The sequence below is a fragment of the Engraulis encrasicolus genome, chromosome 3 (assembly GCF_034702125.1).
Source record: "Engraulis encrasicolus isolate BLACKSEA-1 chromosome 3, IST_EnEncr_1.0, whole genome shotgun sequence".
NCBI classification, from domain to species: domain Eukaryota; kingdom Metazoa; phylum Chordata; class Actinopteri; order Clupeiformes; family Engraulidae; genus Engraulis; species Engraulis encrasicolus.
In genome coordinates, this window is record NC_085859.1 from 9821726 (window position 1) to 9841590 (window position 19865).

The 19865-nt window shown below is 42.3% G+C and overlaps 1 protein-coding gene across 1 annotated transcript; it reads left to right on the plus strand.

Annotated features, from left to right (window-relative positions):
• The first annotated feature begins 11578 nt into the window (after positions 1–11578).
• On the plus strand, positions 11579–18371 carry LOC134446529 (major histocompatibility complex class I-related gene protein-like). The gene is made up of 6 exons (XM_063195892.1): positions 11579–11921; positions 12660–12923; positions 13187–13465; positions 16629–16913; positions 17102–17212; positions 18289–18371. Exons 1-6 carry the CDS (start codon positions 11579–11581, stop codon positions 18369–18371), a joined length of 1365 nt encoding a protein of 454 aa, XP_063051962.1.
• The last annotated feature ends 1494 nt before the right edge of the window (positions 18372–19865 follow it).

Below are 19865 nucleotides of genomic sequence, written 5' to 3' on the forward strand. Positions count from 1 at the left end.
ATTTCATATTTTCTGCTTCAGCATAAAATGGGAGGACATTCTAGTCCATTGCACATCGCTAGTGGTACATTGCAATTTTTTGTGCCCTTTCTGGTCAAGGGAATGCTGATATGTGTATTGTCAATGTGTTCTAAAACACACATCTGGCACTGCACATTTTTATCCTACAAACATGTGAAGACTGAATCCTGTTTTGTGAAGTGAAAAGTGAAAGCCCAACAGGGAAACTCCTAACTAACTCGAACTGGGAAACTCCCATTGTCATTGTGACACAGCACACAAGTGCACATTGCACACAACCAAATTGCATTTATGCCTCACCCGTTCAAGGGGGCAGTCCCCAATGGCACTCGAAAGGGAGCAGTGCGGGGGACATTACCATGCTCACTGTACATGCAGTCATGGAGGAGGATGGGAGAGGGCACTGGTTAATTACTCCCCCACCTGGTGGGATGGGAGACGAATCTGCAACCATTGGGCTACAAGTCTGACGGTCTAATACCGTTTAGCCATGACTGCTGATAGGCTATCTTGTACAAGCTATCTTGCAGAATCTTGATTCATCTGGATAAAAAGAACTTGCAGTCCTTTTCTGCAGGTTTTGACAGGTGACATGACCAAAATATCAACGTGGAAAATTTCTGTCAAAACACAATACATAGTGGTTCCTACCGTGGCGCTAACGGTAGGGCACTCCTCTGCTATGCGGCTGACCCGTGTTAGATTCCCAACCCGGGTCCCTTGCTGTCCCTTCCCTGTTTTTATCTCCCCATTCGTTTCCTGTCATGTCTTCACTGTAAGGCAAAATAAGGGCAGAAAGTATATATTTTTAAAAAAGCATATTTTGTGTTTGTAGTTTTAGCTGAAAATGACGTAAAATTTTAAGACAAAAAAGACTGTCAAAGTCACAGAAAGTTCAGTAGTTCAGAGGATGATTTTTTTCTGAAAGCTGAACTGAAAATAAGGATCTTGAGACCAGACCAGAAATAGGAAGTGTTATTTTTTGCAACTACGTATCACCTATGATGTCAATTGTGAAATAAATACTATTGCTTTTGCTAAACTCGGAGAGAGTCAAGATCGGTTTACTAAGAGACAGAGGTTGTTCTCTGAAAAGTGTGCCGACCTTCCTCTCCCTTTGGCCAAAGCGTAAAATCTTACTTATCTTGTCCGTGTGCGTTTATTTGTAATGATATACAAAATTGATGGATTTTCTTGACAACCAATATGCTGAGACTACTGACATTATTCCTGTCCTTCCACATGTCCACAACAGGAAAAACAGGTAAGGTTCTCTTATAATATTGCCTGAATAGAACTGTTGTTTTCAGATGACAGATGCATAAAAGCCATAGCCATAATTATTATTACCTCTGCCTACCTCTGTCGGTCTGTCTGACAGCAGAATAACTCAGAGTTATGAGTGGATTTGGATGAAACTTTGTGGAGTTGTTGGAAATGACCAAAGGCACAAGTGATAACATTTTGATGGTGATCCAGGTCCGGAACCAGGACCTTTTAAAAGATTCTTCACCATTGCGGGATAGGGTGAATTTTGACATTTGAGTTTTGCACTCTTCAAAAAGAAGGCAGGAACACTTGAAAAATATAGGATGTAACATAGTCAAATGTTCTATCAAACAGCTTCCTTGAAGGAGGTCTGCACTCTCTGAGTGCATTTGTTTCCGACGCAGGACACTGCTTGATGGGAGACCTCTCCCTCAAAAACACACCTGCCGGAAACTACTTCCACTGTTTACAGACGCCGTAGAGTGTTTATCCAGGACATGGGACCGACCCTTCTCAGCGCACTGGCCAACCCCAGGCTTCGCCATGCTGCACCATGGAGAGCGGTTGAAATAAAAAGCCCGTGATGGAGATAAAACCGATCTCGCCCACTACTTCGCTCCTTAACCGGGCAGCCTGGGCCTACCCTCTGTCACCCCAAGACTCCCAGAGAAAGCCCATCGGCTGACCTTTTTGCTCTGGGTGAAGTCATACAGGGTGGCTTCACAGGCGGGCAAAGTAGTGAGCACGTAGGCTCTCCTCACCACCTATCTCTCCACCCTCCAGGAAGACATGAAGGATCTCATGGGCAACGATCTCCTGGTGGATGTGGAGTGTGGGAGGAATTTCGTGAGACCACGGATTGAATCCTTAGGGCCAAAACATACCAAGGCGGAACGGAACGGTCGCAGGACGGACGCGGTCTTTCTGCTTAGTTTTGGCCGGCGTGCTTTTCTCTGCCTTGCACACTGACAGCGTCGGCGTGCGCGGCCAGTCCTATTCAAAACCCTAGCCACAGCCAAAGCTAGCATGCTACTTTGCCATTCATTTGAATGAGACACCGCCGGTCGCCGGCGTGAAAAATACGCTCGAGTTCTATTTTCCAAATGCAGCACGGCGCGGAGCCGGCTCTCGCGCTGCTGACGCTCGACTACCGCCGGTTGGTGTGTAAGGACAGATAGGTTTCAATGTATTTTCACCGACGCCGGTAAAAAACGCTGCCGTTCCGCGACGCTTTACCGCCTTGGTGTTAGTCCGGGAGCCGTGGGGTTGAACCCAGATTTCTTTGATAAAGTTTTTTTTTGCTTTATCTGATAGATTTTAGGCAAGTCTTCAAGATTTCAGACGATGCCCGGTGATATCCCTTGAGCATTTCCAGATTTGAGCCTTTATTGTCCCATAAATGCAAATTATGACAAAAAACTAAAGACACCTATTATTACTGTGAATAATGTTACAAAATGTACCAAATTGCTTATATTACCTGAAAAACATTCACATTGGACTGCCTTAACACTGCCCTTATTGAAACAAACCCAATATGGGGTAATAATGAACCCTTTCATAACAGCAATCCCACAAATAAGGCGAGACACTGTAGGTGAATATGGTATTTTTTTCAACTTGCAGATATCAATATGAAACTTTATCAGATGATTACTCGTATGAATTGGAGAAAAAAATGTATTACAAGTTTTATATATTTTATGTTTAAATATGCTAATTAGGCTATTATCTAATTAAATATGCACTAATTTGCCTATATTTTGATGCAATGAATCTGACCACCTGAAAATGCCAGCTTCAAAATTCCTTTTTTATTTTGTTAATATCGTACATACAAGAATATTTACTGTGGTTAATTGTGGCTATCTCCTTTTGTTATCCAGGTACAGAGAAAATACTGCTAATAACCTTAAAAAATGCGATTTCGGCCTATTTTTATGCATTTAGATATATAAATCAGGTCATGAATGACAAATCAAGAAATGCCTCAGTAAAAACATTCACAACATTGCTTAGAATAAGACTGTAAAGTATGGAACGGATTGTGCATTATGAGATCCTGCATAACATCACATCATGACACCCCCCACACCCCCCACCCCCCCACCCCCCCCAAAAAAAGAACAACAGAGTGTGGGCTGTAGGCTGTTCGTTGGCTGTTCCAAAAGATGAGTAAAGAAATGACATACATCCAGTGTATCCAGACTGGTATTGAATGATCACTTAAATCCATAAAGCCATCAAATAAGATCTGTACATGCATTTAAATTTACACAGAAAGACCTATATACACTGCAACATACAGTACCGCATGCTCAGAGACAGAGAGAGAGAGAGAGAGAGAGAGAGAGAGAGAGAGAGAGAGAGAGAGAGAGAGAGAGAGAGATGGATTGAGAGAGAGAGAGAGAGAGAGAGAGAGAGAGTCTAAACATAGGAAAACAGCTATACATTATATATACTGTTGAGTCAAAAAATTAAGTCAATCCAGTGTATCCTGACTGGTATTAAATGATCACTTAAAAGTCCATAAAGCCATCAAATAAGACATGGACATGCATTTAAATTTACACAGAAAGACCTGTCTACACATATACAACAGAGTCCTTCACACCTAAAAACACCTACACTGTGTGCAGAATTATTAGGCAAACATGTTTTTTGACCATATTGTCCATTTTATGCGTATTTTCTGCCACCAACCTTTATGAACATGAAAACCTATTGGATTTAAGCATTCCAGATCATGCATATGTGTATAATAAGATGGGGGTGTGATCAAAGGAGCCCAACACCCAATATCCGGTGTGCATAATTATTAGGCAACTTTGCTTTCTCCAGGGAAAATGGGCCACAAAATAGATCTAACAAACTCTGAAAAGTCTATAAACAATTTTGAAGTCTTCCAGAGGGATGTGGCTCTCTTGAAATTGGCAAGACGTTGGAAACGTTAGCACAGAAGTATCAAATGCACCGTTGCAAAGTCATCAGTCTCACATGAAATGTCACTGCCAAAAATTTGAAGAATTTAAGGTGAAACTACAAGAAAATTATTACCCTGCAGTGCTATCATATTCCAGAATGCAAACTTACATCAGGTGTCCAGAAGAACAGGTTGTTGAGCACTCAGAGACATAGCAAAGGTAAGAAGGGATGACACCAGACAACCATTTAACAAGTTATTTAAGTCAAGACTGGGTCAAGAAATACCCTAGGACAGAGTTTTTAAAGGTATTATGGACTGGTGAAAGTGACTATTGACAGACAGGGTGGATGAGCCCATAGCTGGATCTGTGAGGGAAAAGTTTGCAACTTTCAAGAAGACAATGGTATTTATGCAGTATTCTGCTGGCATTTGAGTAGAACTCAGGAACTCATCTGAGTGTGCACATTACCGATCTAGCCATGGGCTCATCGATCTGGTCCATTAACAGTCACTTTCACAAGTTCATAAAACCATTGACAAAATTGTCTAAAGACCTTTCTTGACCCAGTCTTGACTGCATTTCTTGTTGAGTGGTCTTCAGGTTTCAACCTATTTTACATTGGTCATGTCTCTGAGTGCTGAATACAATGTTCTTGTGGACACACGATGTAGGTTTCAGTTCTGGGATATAACAGCACTGCAGGGTAATCATTTTGTGATAGTTTGACCTTCAATTCTGCTCAATCCGGCAGTTACTTTGTGAGCACAATGCATGTGACACTGATGACTTCGTAACGGTGCATTAGACGGATATGATATCTTGGCAATTTCAAGACAGGCACATCCCTCTGGAAGACTTCAAAATTGTTTATAGACTTTTCAGAGTTTGTTAGATCTCCTTTGTGGCCTATTTTCCCAGAGGAAAAGAAAGTTGCCTAATAATTATGCACACTAATTTTGCCCTGATATAGGGTATTGGGCCCCTCTGATCACACTGTCTCTTATTATACCAATATGCATGACCTGGAATGCTTAAATCCAATAGGTGTTCATGTCCATAGAGGTTGGTGGCGGACAATATGCATATAATGGACAATATGGTCAAAAAACATGTTTGCCTAATAATTCTGCACACAGTGTATATACTACATGATATACACTACACACACACACACACACACACACACACACACACACACACACACACACACACACACACACACACACACACACACACACACACACACACACACAGTAAAGCTCACACGACATTGGTTTGGCAGCATCCCAGCCGAAAACATGCACAGAAAATGGTGCAAGGCACACTGTTTACAGCACAGCTACATTTCTTAGAATTGCAGGGGCTTTTACTCTTGCAACCACATCTGATCATCTGTAAAATGTAGTCTGGTGCCACTTTGACATTTTCTGGAACACTTATTGGTATCAGTGCTTTGTTGCATGGGTCTTTCTTCCATCCAAATGCTTCAGGAGATAGTTCAGGTGGAGTGTGAACCAATGTCCTCCACAATATTGCTTGAAAATGAGCCCTTTTCACATTCTCAAGAAATGCCTCTGTTGTTGGTGGAAGAGCAGCCAGGTTAGGTGAAGATAAATGACCTTTCCCATTCTTTTTTCCCCATACCACCAACCTTGTATGTGACATGCTGATACTGTCTGGAATGCCATAACATGCCGACACAAAGTTAGTGGCCTCACTGGAAAGTTGTTGGAATGGTGCCAGCACATTACCAATTGATGTCAAGTGATATCCAGCTTTTAGGGTCTTGATAACAAAGCCTTTACCAACACCAAAATAGGATGGCGCAGTGTCACACCCTGATATGGCATGGGCTGGTAAAAGGTCAATTACAATGTCATTTTGTGGATTTACATTTTTAATTTTATCTCTTTCCATGTTAATACGACCACCACTGAAATTATGTACTTTGTAGGCAAACAAATAATCAGCCAAAAATTATGTAATTATTACTTACAATTTTTATTTTGTGTTACAACAGCACAGGACGAGTAAATGGCAATGTATGAAATGGTGAAATTCTGTGTTGAATTAGTAATCCTTTCTGGGTATGTCTGAGCTGACACCACCAATATTCGCCTAAATGTTACATATTTCTGCTTGACAAACAGCTAGTTATGTAATTGTCTAAAATGTATTTGGTACGAGGACACTTTCTCCACTTTGATGTGGCAGGCCTACCACCCAGAATGCTCTATGGTTAATCATAGTGCAGTTATGAAGCTGTCAAAAGCTTGCGGGCTATGGCTGCAGCGAAATCAACATGAAAGGGTTAATATCTGAAATTGGCACATCACCCACTCTTATCCTGATGGGTAAGTGTTGGACAACTACAAACAGCAAAACCAAAAAACCCACTATGAGATATAAAGCCACGTTGGGCGAAATGTTGGCCTTTGTGTCTCTGACATGGAAAATCAGGCTTTTTGGGTGAATGCCCCGCCCCCAAACATGCATGACCACACCCCCACTGATGTCCATACCTCACCACCTGTTCTTATACACATCCTACCATGTAAACAAACACAAAATAAGTATGGTATAGGGTATTTGGTCAGCATAACATGAATTGGGAGCCAAACACTGGTGTAATCTATGGCTGCAGCACATCAAGCATAAAATGCTCAATATCTGAAAATGCTCAAGGGATATCACCGGGCATCGTCTGGAATCTTAATAGGTACACCTTAAGCAACCACAAACTGCAAAGAAAAAAACTTTATCAGACGAAACTGGGTTCAGCTGAAATTTTGCTTTTGGCTGCCGGACTATGTGTCAGACCCCTTAAAATCACACAAGGCAACGTGCAGGCGACTGGGCGAGCCCTCGGCGTAGCGGTAGCGGGAGCAAGAGGACTGCGTCTGGACCTCACCGCCCTCCCCAAGAGGGAGAAGATGGCCATTGTGGACATGCCGCTGTCCCTCACCGGTCTCTTCGGAGAAGAAGCCATCGCAGCCATTCAGGACCCAGTACTTCTAGGACAAGGGGCCCACTTTTTCAAGGCGGCAGTAGCGCCCAACGCGGGTAAACCCAAGCTGCAACAACGCAGACGTCCGGTCACAACCCAGCGAGCCAGTCGCCCGCGCCCAGCTCCAGATCTGACCCCAACCATGGGGAGTCCACCGTCCACATGGCCCCCAGATCCTAGGCGAGACAACAGTCCCAACGAAGAACGAGTCCGTGAGGAAGAGGACCTAGCCAAGGGCGCCGCAGAAATCTTCAGGAAAACTGTCATGCACCGGCAACGGTCCTGGCAATGTCGCATGCCAACCGTTTCGTCCCAAGACTGTTCTCTTTCATATCGAGTCGATCACCATCTCTATGGGGAGACGCTCATTGGCTGTTGACCTGACATAGACAGTATTTAATCGTTGTCTCTAGAACACAGGGTTCTGGGCACGTCCACTGACTGTCACAAGGGTGAGGGGAGCACCGCCCACACTGGACGCCTGATGCCTTGTGTACACCAAGCGCGACCGATGCTACCTGAGCGGCTCTCTCTCTATGGAGGGAAGCAAGAGCCGTTATGTGATTAGCTAAATCAAACATGTCAGTGCCGCGTCCAGAGTGAATAAAGTGAATTCATGTCGAAAGTTATTCAACCACCTCAGCTACGTGGGTAGCATAGGTCGCACTTTGTGTACACAAGGCATAAAAGTAAGTCCTGCTAAATGGAGTCGGTCAAGTGCAATCCGGAATGATTGTAAGGCTCCCATAGACATGGTGATTAAATCGATATGAAAGAGAACAGTAGGATATGTACAGGGGTTGGACAAAATATCTGAGACACTTTAGTCTAGTTTAGTCATTTTAGTGTGGGAAGTTTTATGACTCAAGTGGACCAGCCTGTCGGCCAATCTTCACTCATTGCACGTTGCACAGGCAAAGTGAAGTGTGAAGGTTCAATTAGCAGGGTAAAAGCACAGTTTTGCTCAAAATTTTGCAAAGCACACAACATTATGGGTGACATATCAGAGCTCAAAAATGATAAATTCTCGGTGTGCGTGTAACTGTTGCATCTTTGACGACCGAGACAGCAAGTTTTTGTGATTTATCAAGAGCCACGGTAGCCGAGGTAATGTCCAGGGTTTAAATTGGGGCGGAGCCCTCCGGAGCGCAGCTCCGCCTCCTCACCTCGGAGGGACATGCAGACGGAGCTGAGCTCCTGCTGCCCCACCCTCATCAGCGTTCATATTAAAATTTGATTTTCATATACTTTCACCTCTTCTTGAAATATAATTTTTATGAAAGTTTTCCAATGATAGCAACAAAATACTCCCGCATTATTTGAGTTATGCAAATTTGAGTTATTGCATTCTGCACATGCGCTGCGAGACACCACAATTAGAGTTTGTAGCAGATGATTCTATTGCAACGTTGCAACTGTTGACCGGAGCGCTTGCCCTTTCCCGCAGCTAGAACTACTCCGCTTCGAGTTAATCACTTCTTTTAGCCTGTCCTTCATGCTTTCATGCTCAATGTGCTACGTTAGTGGGCTAGATACAACGCCTTTTACAAAACGGAGGTAAGCTGTCGTTTCATTTGTTTTAGCTTTCAGGCAAAGTTAACCAAACAGTCATGCAGAATAACGTGGTGTCTGCCTACTTTGACAGCAGTACTTTGTTTATGGGGGAAATCACCAACAAGTTTGGGATGTCCGTCCATCGTTCTGTCAGAATGTGTAGCCATTTGATTGTAGGTGACTTTTATGTGGGCTTAAAAATGCCAGGAATGTATTAAAAGAGAAAGCAAATGACAGGGATGCCTGCGTTTCCATCCTAGCTTTGCGTGTAGCCTACTGTAGAACAGCGCACCGTCTCTCTCGCGCTAGAAATAATTTGCTGCAGCGAGCTCCAATGTATTGCCGCCTTTTGCCAAAGTTATTGAGTCAAATTCGGGAGAGAAAAAAGTACTTGACGCGAATGAAGTGTTATTATTATCATGGAAAGGCAGAGGGACCGTAGCCTACTTCAGGACGAAAGCACAAAGCTGAGTTGGTCAGTCAGCCAAAGTGGCAATCTGTAAAGAAGAGACGTGCCAGGGTCAGAAGATTCACCGCAGACTCCGCCTGATTTAAAGTGATAGTGCAAACTTTCACTTCATGTAATAGAACAGCCTAAGCATGGATTTTTATTATTTTAACTTTGTTACTTATTAGGCATAAAACGTGCTAATAACTGCATGCTAAACCAATTACATTATAGAATAATTAAAATTAAACTTATGATCTTTTAAAACAAATTGTTATTCACATCATAAATATGAATTCTTAATAGGCTTCTGATGTGGTGTTTTTCTTTACAATGTCTTATACATTTGTAGCTTGATGGTGCAGTGATTGTGGTCAGAATTAAAGCTTTTTTTCTCCAGTACTGACAGTCCAACAGCATGCTGTTGCCAACTGACAGGAGAGAATATTAAAAAGTAGGCTACATAAATGCATCAGGTGTGATACTGGTCTAACTGTTAACCTATTTTTTTAGCAACCTAATACAGTGAAGAAGGAATGAGGGTACCTTGCTGTTTTTCTCATGAGTAATACATTGATTTATGTATGATATTAATTATAGGCAATAACTTCATAGAATAGCCTACATGTATTTGCCTGATGGGGCGATGTTAAAAAAAAAGAAAGAAGCTTTTTTGACTGCGAGGGAAGGGCTCCCCCACCCCCCGAAAGCCAATTTAAACACTGGTAATGTCTGCATACCACCGAGAAGGATGAGCCTCATCCAACAGGATTAACTGTGGATGCAAGAGTAAGATGTCTGAGTACTGTGAAAGGGATGTTTGGGTGCTAATCTGAAGGAATGTGTTTAAAAAAAAAACTAAAAAAAAACACACATCTGTCCATGGTAGAAATAAATGTGCACCTCAACTCTCCTGTTCCACCAGAACGGTCTATAGAGAGCTCCACAGGGTCAATACACACGGCCGGTCACCTAAACATCCCTACAGTTAATCCTGTTGGATGTTGTTCATCTTTCATGGTTGTATCGGCACACTATCTAGCTCTAAGCCAGAGGTAGAAGAGTTCCTTGTGAAAGTCCACAGCGGCCCCAATAGGAGTCAAGGTCTAGGTGCTAACCGTGACATCTTTAGGCCAGGCACGCTCACATTTAAACTGAATGCAAAGAAACCTACCTGGTAGGAGGTCCAGGACATCGTACTAAAAGCCAAGTCTTCAGCTGCCCCCGGCCCAATCGGTATACCGTACAAGGTGTACAAGAAGTGCCCAAAGCTCTTCAAGTCCAGGGCAAGGTCATTCCATCAATAGAGGACAATCCAATTAAGTGCCTGGGGAAATGGTTTAATTCGTCATTGTCAGATGGATCCAGCATCGCAGAAGCCATGAAGCAGATGGAGGAATGGCTGAGGAAAATTGACCGATCTCTACTCCCAGGCAAGTTCAAAACCTGGCTATACCATCATGGCCTCTTGCCCAGGCTCCTCTGGATATTCAAGTCTATGTTTTTCCTTTGTCCACCGCCGAGATCATAGAAAGGAAAACCAACAAGCACTTGTGGAAGTGGCTTGGAATCCCCCCAAGTTTTTCCTCAGTGGGCCTATATATTAGATCTGGCCAATTACAACTGCCCTTGGCATCAGTTGTGGAGGAGTACAAAGTGGCAAGGTGCAGAGTCATCCTTACCCTGAGTGATTCCAGCGACGACCTGGTTAATCAAGCCGGCATTACCACCATGTCAGGACGAAAGTGGGCTGCCAACACCGCGGGGGAGCAGGCAGTGAGCTCCCTAAAGCTCAGAGATGTACTGTAGTTGGTAACCAATGCGTTCACCGGCAAGGCCTTGGTTCTGCCCATTTTCAAACCTGGGAAGAAGCAAGTGCAAAGACCAGACGGGGGATGGTGCAGGCGGAGGTGCGGAGCAGGGTGGAGGAGAGGCGATTGGCCAGGGCGGTTGAGCAGGGTTCTCAGGGCGCCTGGACGACATGGGACTTGCCCAGGCGCAAGGTCACCTGGAGGGACCTGTGGCGACTAGAACCATACCGCATCTCTTTCCTCCTGAGGTCCGTTTACGACACCCTAGCTTCGCTAGTCCATTTGCACACGTGGGGGCTAAGGGAGGGTCCACTCTGCAAAGTTGTGCAAGCAGAAGGGGACTCTTGCGCACATAATGAGTGCGTATACATGCAGTTCAGTATCCCGAATATGATCGGGATATTAAATATCCCGAACTTGCGTTTGCGCATATAAACACTTCAGTATCCCGAATAAGCCCTTATTCGGGATACTGAGAAATCGGGATATGCTAGGTGGAGTTTTCCGAAAGAACATCCTTCACACCGCAAGCTCCTGAGAAATGAGGGTCGACCTTGGAAGGAGGCTGCAATTCCCAGATGTCGTCCAAACAACCCTCCGTCCCGACATAGTGTTGTGGTCGACCAAGGACGAGAAACTAGTGCTGGTTGAGCTCACTGTGCCGTGGGAGGAGGGATGCGAGGAGGCGTATGAAAGGAAAGCCACAAAGTACCAGCAGCTAGCCCAAGATTGCAGAGACAAGGGCTGGCAAACGTGGCTGTTCCCCGTGGAAGTTGGGTGCCGGGGCTTCCCATCAAGGTCGGCATGGAACTTCTTTTCTGCTATTGGCCTGGATGAGCGGAGCAAGAAAAAAACAGTGCGAAGAATGGGGGAAGAGGCAGAACGTGAGTCGTGTTGGTTGTGGAGTAGGAGAGAGGAGGAATGCTGGAGGTCAGGAGCAGATGCGCAGTGAGCTGGCCACTCACTGCTGGGCCCACCAACTGGAGGGTGTTGTGATTCAGGGCCGAAACACCCAGAGAAGGTTGGACACCACCTGAAGACATCTGCTCTTGGCCGAAGGCAAAAGCTACCTACTGAGGTAGCTGTGGTAGGCACCCCTAGGTGTATGCAGCAAAACTGATGTTATTATCAGGACAACAAAAGTTTTTTTTAAAAATAGCTAGTTATCAGAGATCCCCGAAATGAAAGACAATGGTTATTATTGTACTATTAACTGGCATTATCACCCCATAGACTATTTAAATAAGGAAACTGGTTTGCTTTGATCTCGTAAAATGCTGGCGGGAATATGCTGAACGGTCCGGTTGTGAGACTCTTTCCTATCGGTTGAAATTCTTTGTAACACTGATTTATTTAACCTGGTGTTAAACCTGGGAGCTACCAGGTTTGAGTTGGAACATAAATTACCTTGGCAACTCAGCTGAGTTTCAGGTTAGCAATAGTGAAACTTATTTTACTTTTAACTTGTTAAGCGTCTTGAACTCGGATTTGGGGTTAACACCGTTGATGGAATGGTCCACTGGGAATGTTCCTTTTGTCATTACATTTTAGAAGCTGTCCATTTCCCCTGTAGATTGGTTTTCTTTCATATTCATGCCACCATTTTCCCACTCCTCTTCCAGATTCTCATTCCCTGTCGATAATGGCCACCTTCATCAATGGAGATACATCCTTCCCAGAAATCACTGCTGTAGTCTTGTTGGATGACATCCAAGTTATGTACTATGACACGATTGTCAACAAGCTTGTATGTAGAGAACATAACAACTCTACTGCAGGACCAGGCCTATCTGACTTTAAGTACATTGATCATATTATTGGATTCATATCAGAACACATGAGGTACAGAGCGTACTACTTGAGGAATCACCTGAACGACACAAACAGTAAGTCAGTTCTAAAAATGTGGTTCCTATAGTGACACGGTCACTGAAAAATAAAAGTGATATTTGTTTTTGTTTCTTATATCTGGATATCTAGCAAGGAATGTACGGTGCAAAATTATATACAGTATTAGTTACGTAAAAAGCTCACAGATAGATATCCTCTCTTTAATAATGTACATACACGAAATCATCACTAAATAATATAAGTGGATTTATTCAGTTAGAAGATGTCCTCCTTTGAAATTATCTTTTATCTATTTCAGATGTTTTGGTCCTCCAACGAACAGTTACATGCGAGCTATTGAACGATGATCAACCCGGGGGTATGACAAACAGAGATGCTTACAATGGAGAGAGTGGAGATGTTCGCAATTACAATCCAGAACTGAACACTCTTCATAGTCACCGTGTGTGGCCAGAAGGAGTGAATATATTTTCGGCTGACAAGTGTCATTTCATGTATGAGTACATTTTTCATCCCACCTGCATTAGCCTGCTGAAGAAATATCTTTCCAGTGAAAGAAACAGGACTCTTAAAAAAGGTACATAATCTCTTTACCCACCTTATCACTTAAGAGTGATTCTACAATTTGAGTGTGCTTTTAGGTCGATGGACTTTATTTGCCAATTCCACTAACTATTAACTGCATCCAATGATGTTTTGGACATTAGCACACATTTATCTTTCATATAATACAGAAAGAGAAAGACATAACATTATACAGAAAGTGAAGACATAACATTACTTTCCTCTGCAAGAATGAATATTTAATACTGGTTTTAGACGTTTTCATGCCGTCATCGTTTTCCAAATATCAGATTCAGTCTTCATACTGTATTAGCATGTAAAAAACCTGGCATTTTTGTCCAAGATCATTGTTGATTCACGGTAGTTATCACAATATGACAATACTGTTAAAACGTATATTGTGCTTTCCATTATCCATTAAATTGGCCATTTTGTGTGTGTCTGAGAAAACTGTGTCAACCGTGTCACACAATGAAAACCCCCGCCATGAATCAGTAAGGGTTTGGTCTTAAGTCCTCTTACCAACACCATAAAATGTCATTACCTTTTTGGGTGGTGATGCATAGACTGTTTGGTAAGTTTTGAGTTCACCTCTTCCATAATTTAATCTATTATTTTTTAGGGTCTTAGAGCGGAAAATTGACTGTCAACTGTGTTCTCAACATAATCATAAGAACCTGAATTAGAAATCAAAAGTACATGACATGAATTACTTAATGTGTTTTGGTGGAAGTTCTGAGGTCTTCAGTTAGCACAATACCCTAAAAACGGCTGAAATGCCAAGCTGTGTCACCGTCAATTGTGTTACACATCAGCCATGACAGTTGAGGAGGAGTTTTTGCCAATTTATCTCCATATCGATAGACAGACAAACAAAATAATTTGTGTTCTAGGGAGATGGGTTTGTCTGCTCTGTTTTTTCTCCTAAAAAAGTGCTGACTTGTTCCCCTGCACTGTTGACCGTAACACAGTTGAGTAACACGGTTGACTGTTTTGAAAGTGTTTTTGTGTTATTGATCTCTTATGTGTTGGAAAAATCCTAAGAACAGATACTAGGGATTATCTCTGGAGAGGGAAGTCTTGTGTAAGGAGGGTGACTAAATTCAAATCAGACGTTACAGGGATTTATAATGAAAAAAGTGTCAGTCTGCATCACAGTCAATCATAAAATCCTACTTATGAAGCTCAACAATCACATTTTCTATATCAGTTGCACAGATTAATGACAACATTATTGTTAAGGGACATAAGCACTTTCAAACGTATGTTGTTTCAACTGTGTAGTATTTTGTATATGTTTGAAATGTATTTGTCCATAACACTGTTGACAAAATAATCAGGCAAATGTTTGCTTTCATAAGAATATTTAACAAAGATTTAAGATTAAGCTTGGCAATTTATTTGTTTGGAAACTTAACTGTATACACTATGGAAACATCTAGGTAATTTATTAGAAAAAAAACATTTTGTGCACACTCGAAACGTAGAATCACTCTTAAGCAGTTTATTCACCTTATTAGGCTCTCCTGTCCATTTCAAAGTTTTTCGTGTTCCCACAGCATTTTTGGTCTGCTAGTTCCTGTTAGACTGCCCATCTGAATCATTTAGCAGTAACACCTGCTAACAAAACAGCGCCACCCTCGTAACAGTTGATTTATGAAAGTGAAAGCCGAAAATGTAAGGTAATGTAAGGTGGACAGCCGGAAATGATGGGTATATTAGGACTTGTCATATTTAATCAGCTGGTCATTATATTGTATACCTGCCAATGCACTAGCTCCTATGGGTGTGTTAATGCATAACGCAAGTCAGTTATACTTTCTTAATTTTTATTTGAACAACACAGTGTTGAATAGCAGCATCTTCTCAATCAGTGCTACTACAACAATGTCATGGGAGAGTAAAGTATTGTTTATTTGATTGTTTCCAAAAAAGGAATAGTGTGTTATAATCAGCTATTTGAATCATGTGCAAGAGAAGAATTACTTAAACTTTGAGGAATGAAATAAAAGATATTATTATATGGTGTGACGTTATCGGTCGAATGCTCCATTCATTTCAATGGGGCTCCCCAACGTTCGCACGTCTGTTATTTTTCGATAACGGATGGGTTGGTCTATATCAGACCGCTGTCAATGGCAACAAGACTTTTCACTGCTAAAGCGACTTTTCAACAAGACTAATCAGCTGCTGTGATAGACAACACCTGTTGTCCTGGCTACCTAGCTGTTGCCTAGCGGTGTTCCACAACGGCACTGTTTTGTTTTGCGCAGCAACAATCTTTTGACATGAAAAACTATGATAAACTTAACATTAAATAGGCCTAAAGAAATGTCCCCGCCATGTGTGAATCATTTAAGTATATCCATATAATAAGCGGGTTAACGTTCCGCGAGTCGGTCGCTTTGTGGAATAGCAGCACTTCAGAGAGAACTCCGCTCCGCGTCGGGGTCTAAAGATTCTCTCTGTCGTGCTGCTATTCCACGGTAGCGACCTTCTCGCCGAACGTTAAACCTTACATATTGACTGGCAGGGGTGTAACAGTATACAAAAATCACGGTTCGGTACGTACCTCGGTTTTGAGGACACAGTTCAGTACATTTTTGGTACAGTATATGAGAATAAAATGGAAAAAAACATTTTCTTAATCAGCACGTTGTTTATTTTACCAAAATATTGTCAACATACAAAAGAAAAAGGAAAAAATAACATTTGAACTGCTACTTTGGGTCGGAGATTTCATCCGTGTAAGAAATAGCACTTTTCTCGATGTCTCACAAAGAACAAGCCTCTACACCTGTGTTTTCTTGCATTCTCTCTCAGCGTTCTGAACCACAGCATGTATTGGCAGCATAATGTACAAACATGAACAGAGTAGCCTGTTACTCTATCTTTCGGTACAGCACTGTTCGGTCCGGTTCAGGTCTGTTCAGTACAAATACAATACATTATACCGTTACAGGCCTATTAACTGGTTATCATTATTTTTAATAAGTGTTTCTGTTCTGGAACATAAACAATAATAATGTTTCTGTTTTCGTTTCTGTTCCATAAAAGTTCCCTTCTTTTTGTCCTTTGAACCAGTTCAAAGCCCTGGTTATAAAAATATAATTGTATAATATCAGTGGTCACAGTAACTTGTGTATGGTATGCATATTTTTCATATTCCCTTTCAGTGAAGCCCAAAATCAGACTCCTCCAGAAACCAGGTCCAGGCTCCTCAGTTCGTCTGACCTGCCTGGCCACTGGCTTCTACCCCCGTCACATCAACCTGACCCTGCTCAGAAACGGCCAGCCTGTGCCTGACCACCAGATCAGTGGGGGGGAGCTGCTACCTAATGGAGATGAGACGTACCAGATGAGGAAGAGCCTGGAGGTCAGCACAGAGGAGCTACAGCAGCATCACTACACCTGCACAGCTCAACACCTCAGTCTGGACAACAAACTGGATTTTGGATTAGGTCTCTACTTTTTAATTATTATATAGAATAGATGGTCACTTTAACTTTTAGATTTGGGGTTTACAGTTCTAGACTAGAGAAAGAACTACAAATTATATTTTAGGAAAAAGTTTAGTGAAGTAGTACTGACTTTTTTTGTCTGTGCAAACAGTACTGAGTTTGAGTAGACTTGTTTGTCTCTTCCATAGAGAATGAACCAGAAGGGCCTTCCATGGCCATGGTGCCATCTGCACTAGTGTCACTACTCTGTGTGACAGGAGTCACTGCTGGTTTCATTCTGTGGAGAAAGAGAAACAGATGTAAGTAGCTAGTATTTACCTCCTAAATACATTTTTATTATTATGCTGTATGTGTGGAAAAAAATGGTCTCTACACAGTAAAAATGTTGTGTTAATTCAACACTATTTTGAAAATATATGGTCTCAATAAATGTTGGTGTTTACTGTGTGAAGCCATATATGCATATTCAGTATACTTTAACAGTGTTAACTTCAACCCTGCAAGTGTTAATGCCAAGTTAAATTATCAATTGGCACCATATATTCTCAGAACAGTGTTGAATTAACACTGCATCTTTATTTTTTGGCATTATGTAGATATTAAAACATCTACATCGACTTCCTATTCGGCTGCCTCAGGTAAGTGTAATGCCAAGTGATCAACCAGGGGTCCGTTTCATTAAACTGAAAATGTTCTTCATCTACTTCAAGGCAAAATACCTGACCTACTTTCTCCTTACAACGGTGTGTGAACATGGATGCAACAAGAGATAAGCATGAATACTGGATGACAACTTTATGTTTTTGCTGACCTCGTGTCTCAGCTATTACCTCTGCGAAAATACACCTCCTAGTTCAGACATTGTTGAAATCATACAATTAAGTCACACATGTGGGAAACCTCTGCCGGAACCTGATCATTTATTTTGCACAATACCACTACAGTGCAGTCAAGGGAAATTGAGTGTTATGCTGTGGGGTACAAAAAAGTAAGTAAGTATAATGCAAGTGATCAACCAGAACTGCTGTGCCACTGCTGCTGCCACCCATTAAACAGGCGTATGTCATGACACCATGATGATGCATATTGAACTTCAATGTAAGAGCAATGTCTAGCTCTGGACTGTCCCTTTTATCTGACCAGTGCTAATATAACATGCTATTTAAATTGCAAAAAGCAAGAGATTTACTTTTTGCATGGCTATTACTAGTTTGTTACAAATAGCAACAAAGTTATATACAGGGAATGAATGCATCCAAGTGTGTGTGTGTGTGTGTGTGTGTGTGTGTGTGTGTGTGTGTGCGCGCACACGCAAGTGAGCACATATGCACCCCCTTGCACCCCTTCTCATAATTCCTCACGTCACGGTTTGCAGGCACCGTGCAGGAAGACACAACCACAGAAAATGCGTCACAAGAGACAGACTCCGCGCCCTCACCTGCAGGACAGACAGGCTAAGGAGGTCCTTTGTTCCGTGGGCCATTCAACTTTTTAACAACACACAGAAGGGCACTAAGAAGGACATCATCATTGGGGACTGCACTGCCTGAGATGCCAGAGCTGGCCCAGGACCGGGAAACCTCTTGGCGTGTGTGTGTGCGTGTGCGTGTGCGTGTGCGTGTGTGTGTGTGTGTGTTGACTGCCCATTACACTTGAACTTGTACTAGAGTGTGTGTAAGAATCATTAACCCTAGCGTGCACCTTATCAGGATCTACACTGTAAAACAATAACCTATAGAATCTACTCAATAAAATGAATGCAATGTATTTCCACAGACATAAATAGAGTATAGCTTACCCCTACATATTCAGTAAAGATTAACCAATTCCAGTAGTTCTGATATATTGACCACATCAAGGTAAACATTACTGGTAAAAATGGGGTAACATTTATAAAAAACATTTGTAAAATTTACTCATTTTAGGAAGCTTAAGGAGGAGCCCATGGCGGGTGGGGTTTAGGGATTGGCCAATCAAATTGTTCTTCTTCTCAATCGGAGGGAAGAAGGTCGGACCAGGTGTGATAGATGTGGGTGTAGTCATGTAACAGAAATGGGGTTTCCTTCAACAGAAATGGGGTGGGCATTTTTCTATGCTGAACATTTTGCAATGCTGTGGCCAAACAGAGAATGAGAAAGCAGTCATGTTGCTTGCGTCTGTCTGGCTCAGTGTGTGAATATTCAATGACAGCAGCTCAACCTGTTTTTCCGCATTGCTCTAATATTTTTACATGAACACTCATCCACCTTTCATTTTGACTTGAGGTGAGGTACATATCCACTGATAAACATGAAACACAGGGTAAGGTGTGGATTAAAGTGGATTCGAAGAAATTGTATTTCAGTGTCTGATTATGTTCCAACTGTGTGTTTAAGATGAAAAATGAAATATCAAAAACATGTGTATAGGGCAAACAAGTTGTTCAACCAGGAAATGGTAGCAAAATGTTGCAGCAGTTGAACACGCCCTGCAGGATAAGTTGTTTTCCCAGTCGTTTCCTTCAGGCTCCAGTCTTGTGCTTCAGGGGCGCCCCTTCTCCTCCCGTTAACAAAACAAAAAGGTTTCCCTTGAAGCAACATATAGTGCAGTGCTTCGCAACTTTTTATTTTTTAATTTTTTTTTAAACAAACCCCCTTGACCTCACCCAATGCCCCCTTTATCTCATCACAACCCTCGCGGACCACCTGAACTCAGGCAGTATGGGTGTTCCCAGGCTAATGATGAAGTGTTCTAACAATCTGAAATAATCACTGCACTGCCTTTCACATTCTGTTCATGGGTTGACTGCTCTTCCCAGGCCCTGAACACACACATACAATATTGTATGTGTTCTCAGTCATGTGAGTCAGTGGAGCTATACTTTGTCAGTATCAAGTGTGTGTGTACAGTAGTCACCCAGGGTGTGGTAGTGTGCAGCTATGCAGCTTTGTTTGTCTATGACAGTGTTCCTCA

What these genes read in the sequence shown, in the direction of transcription:
- LOC134446529 (XM_063195892.1), top strand. Translation starts at nt 11,579, where the DNA reads ATGAGGGTCGACCTTGGAAGGAGGCTGCAATTCCCAGATGTCGTCCAA. An exon ending in AATGGGGGAAGAGGCAGAAC is followed by an intron (nt 11,922 to 12,659) that starts GTGAGTCGTGTT and finishes CTCCTCTTCCAG; the next exon opens with ATTCTCATTCCCTGTCGATA. An exon ending in CAAACTGGATTTTGGATTAG is followed by an intron (nt 16,914 to 17,101) that starts GTCTCTACTTTT and finishes TCTCTTCCATAG; the next exon opens with AGAATGAACCAGAAGGGCCT.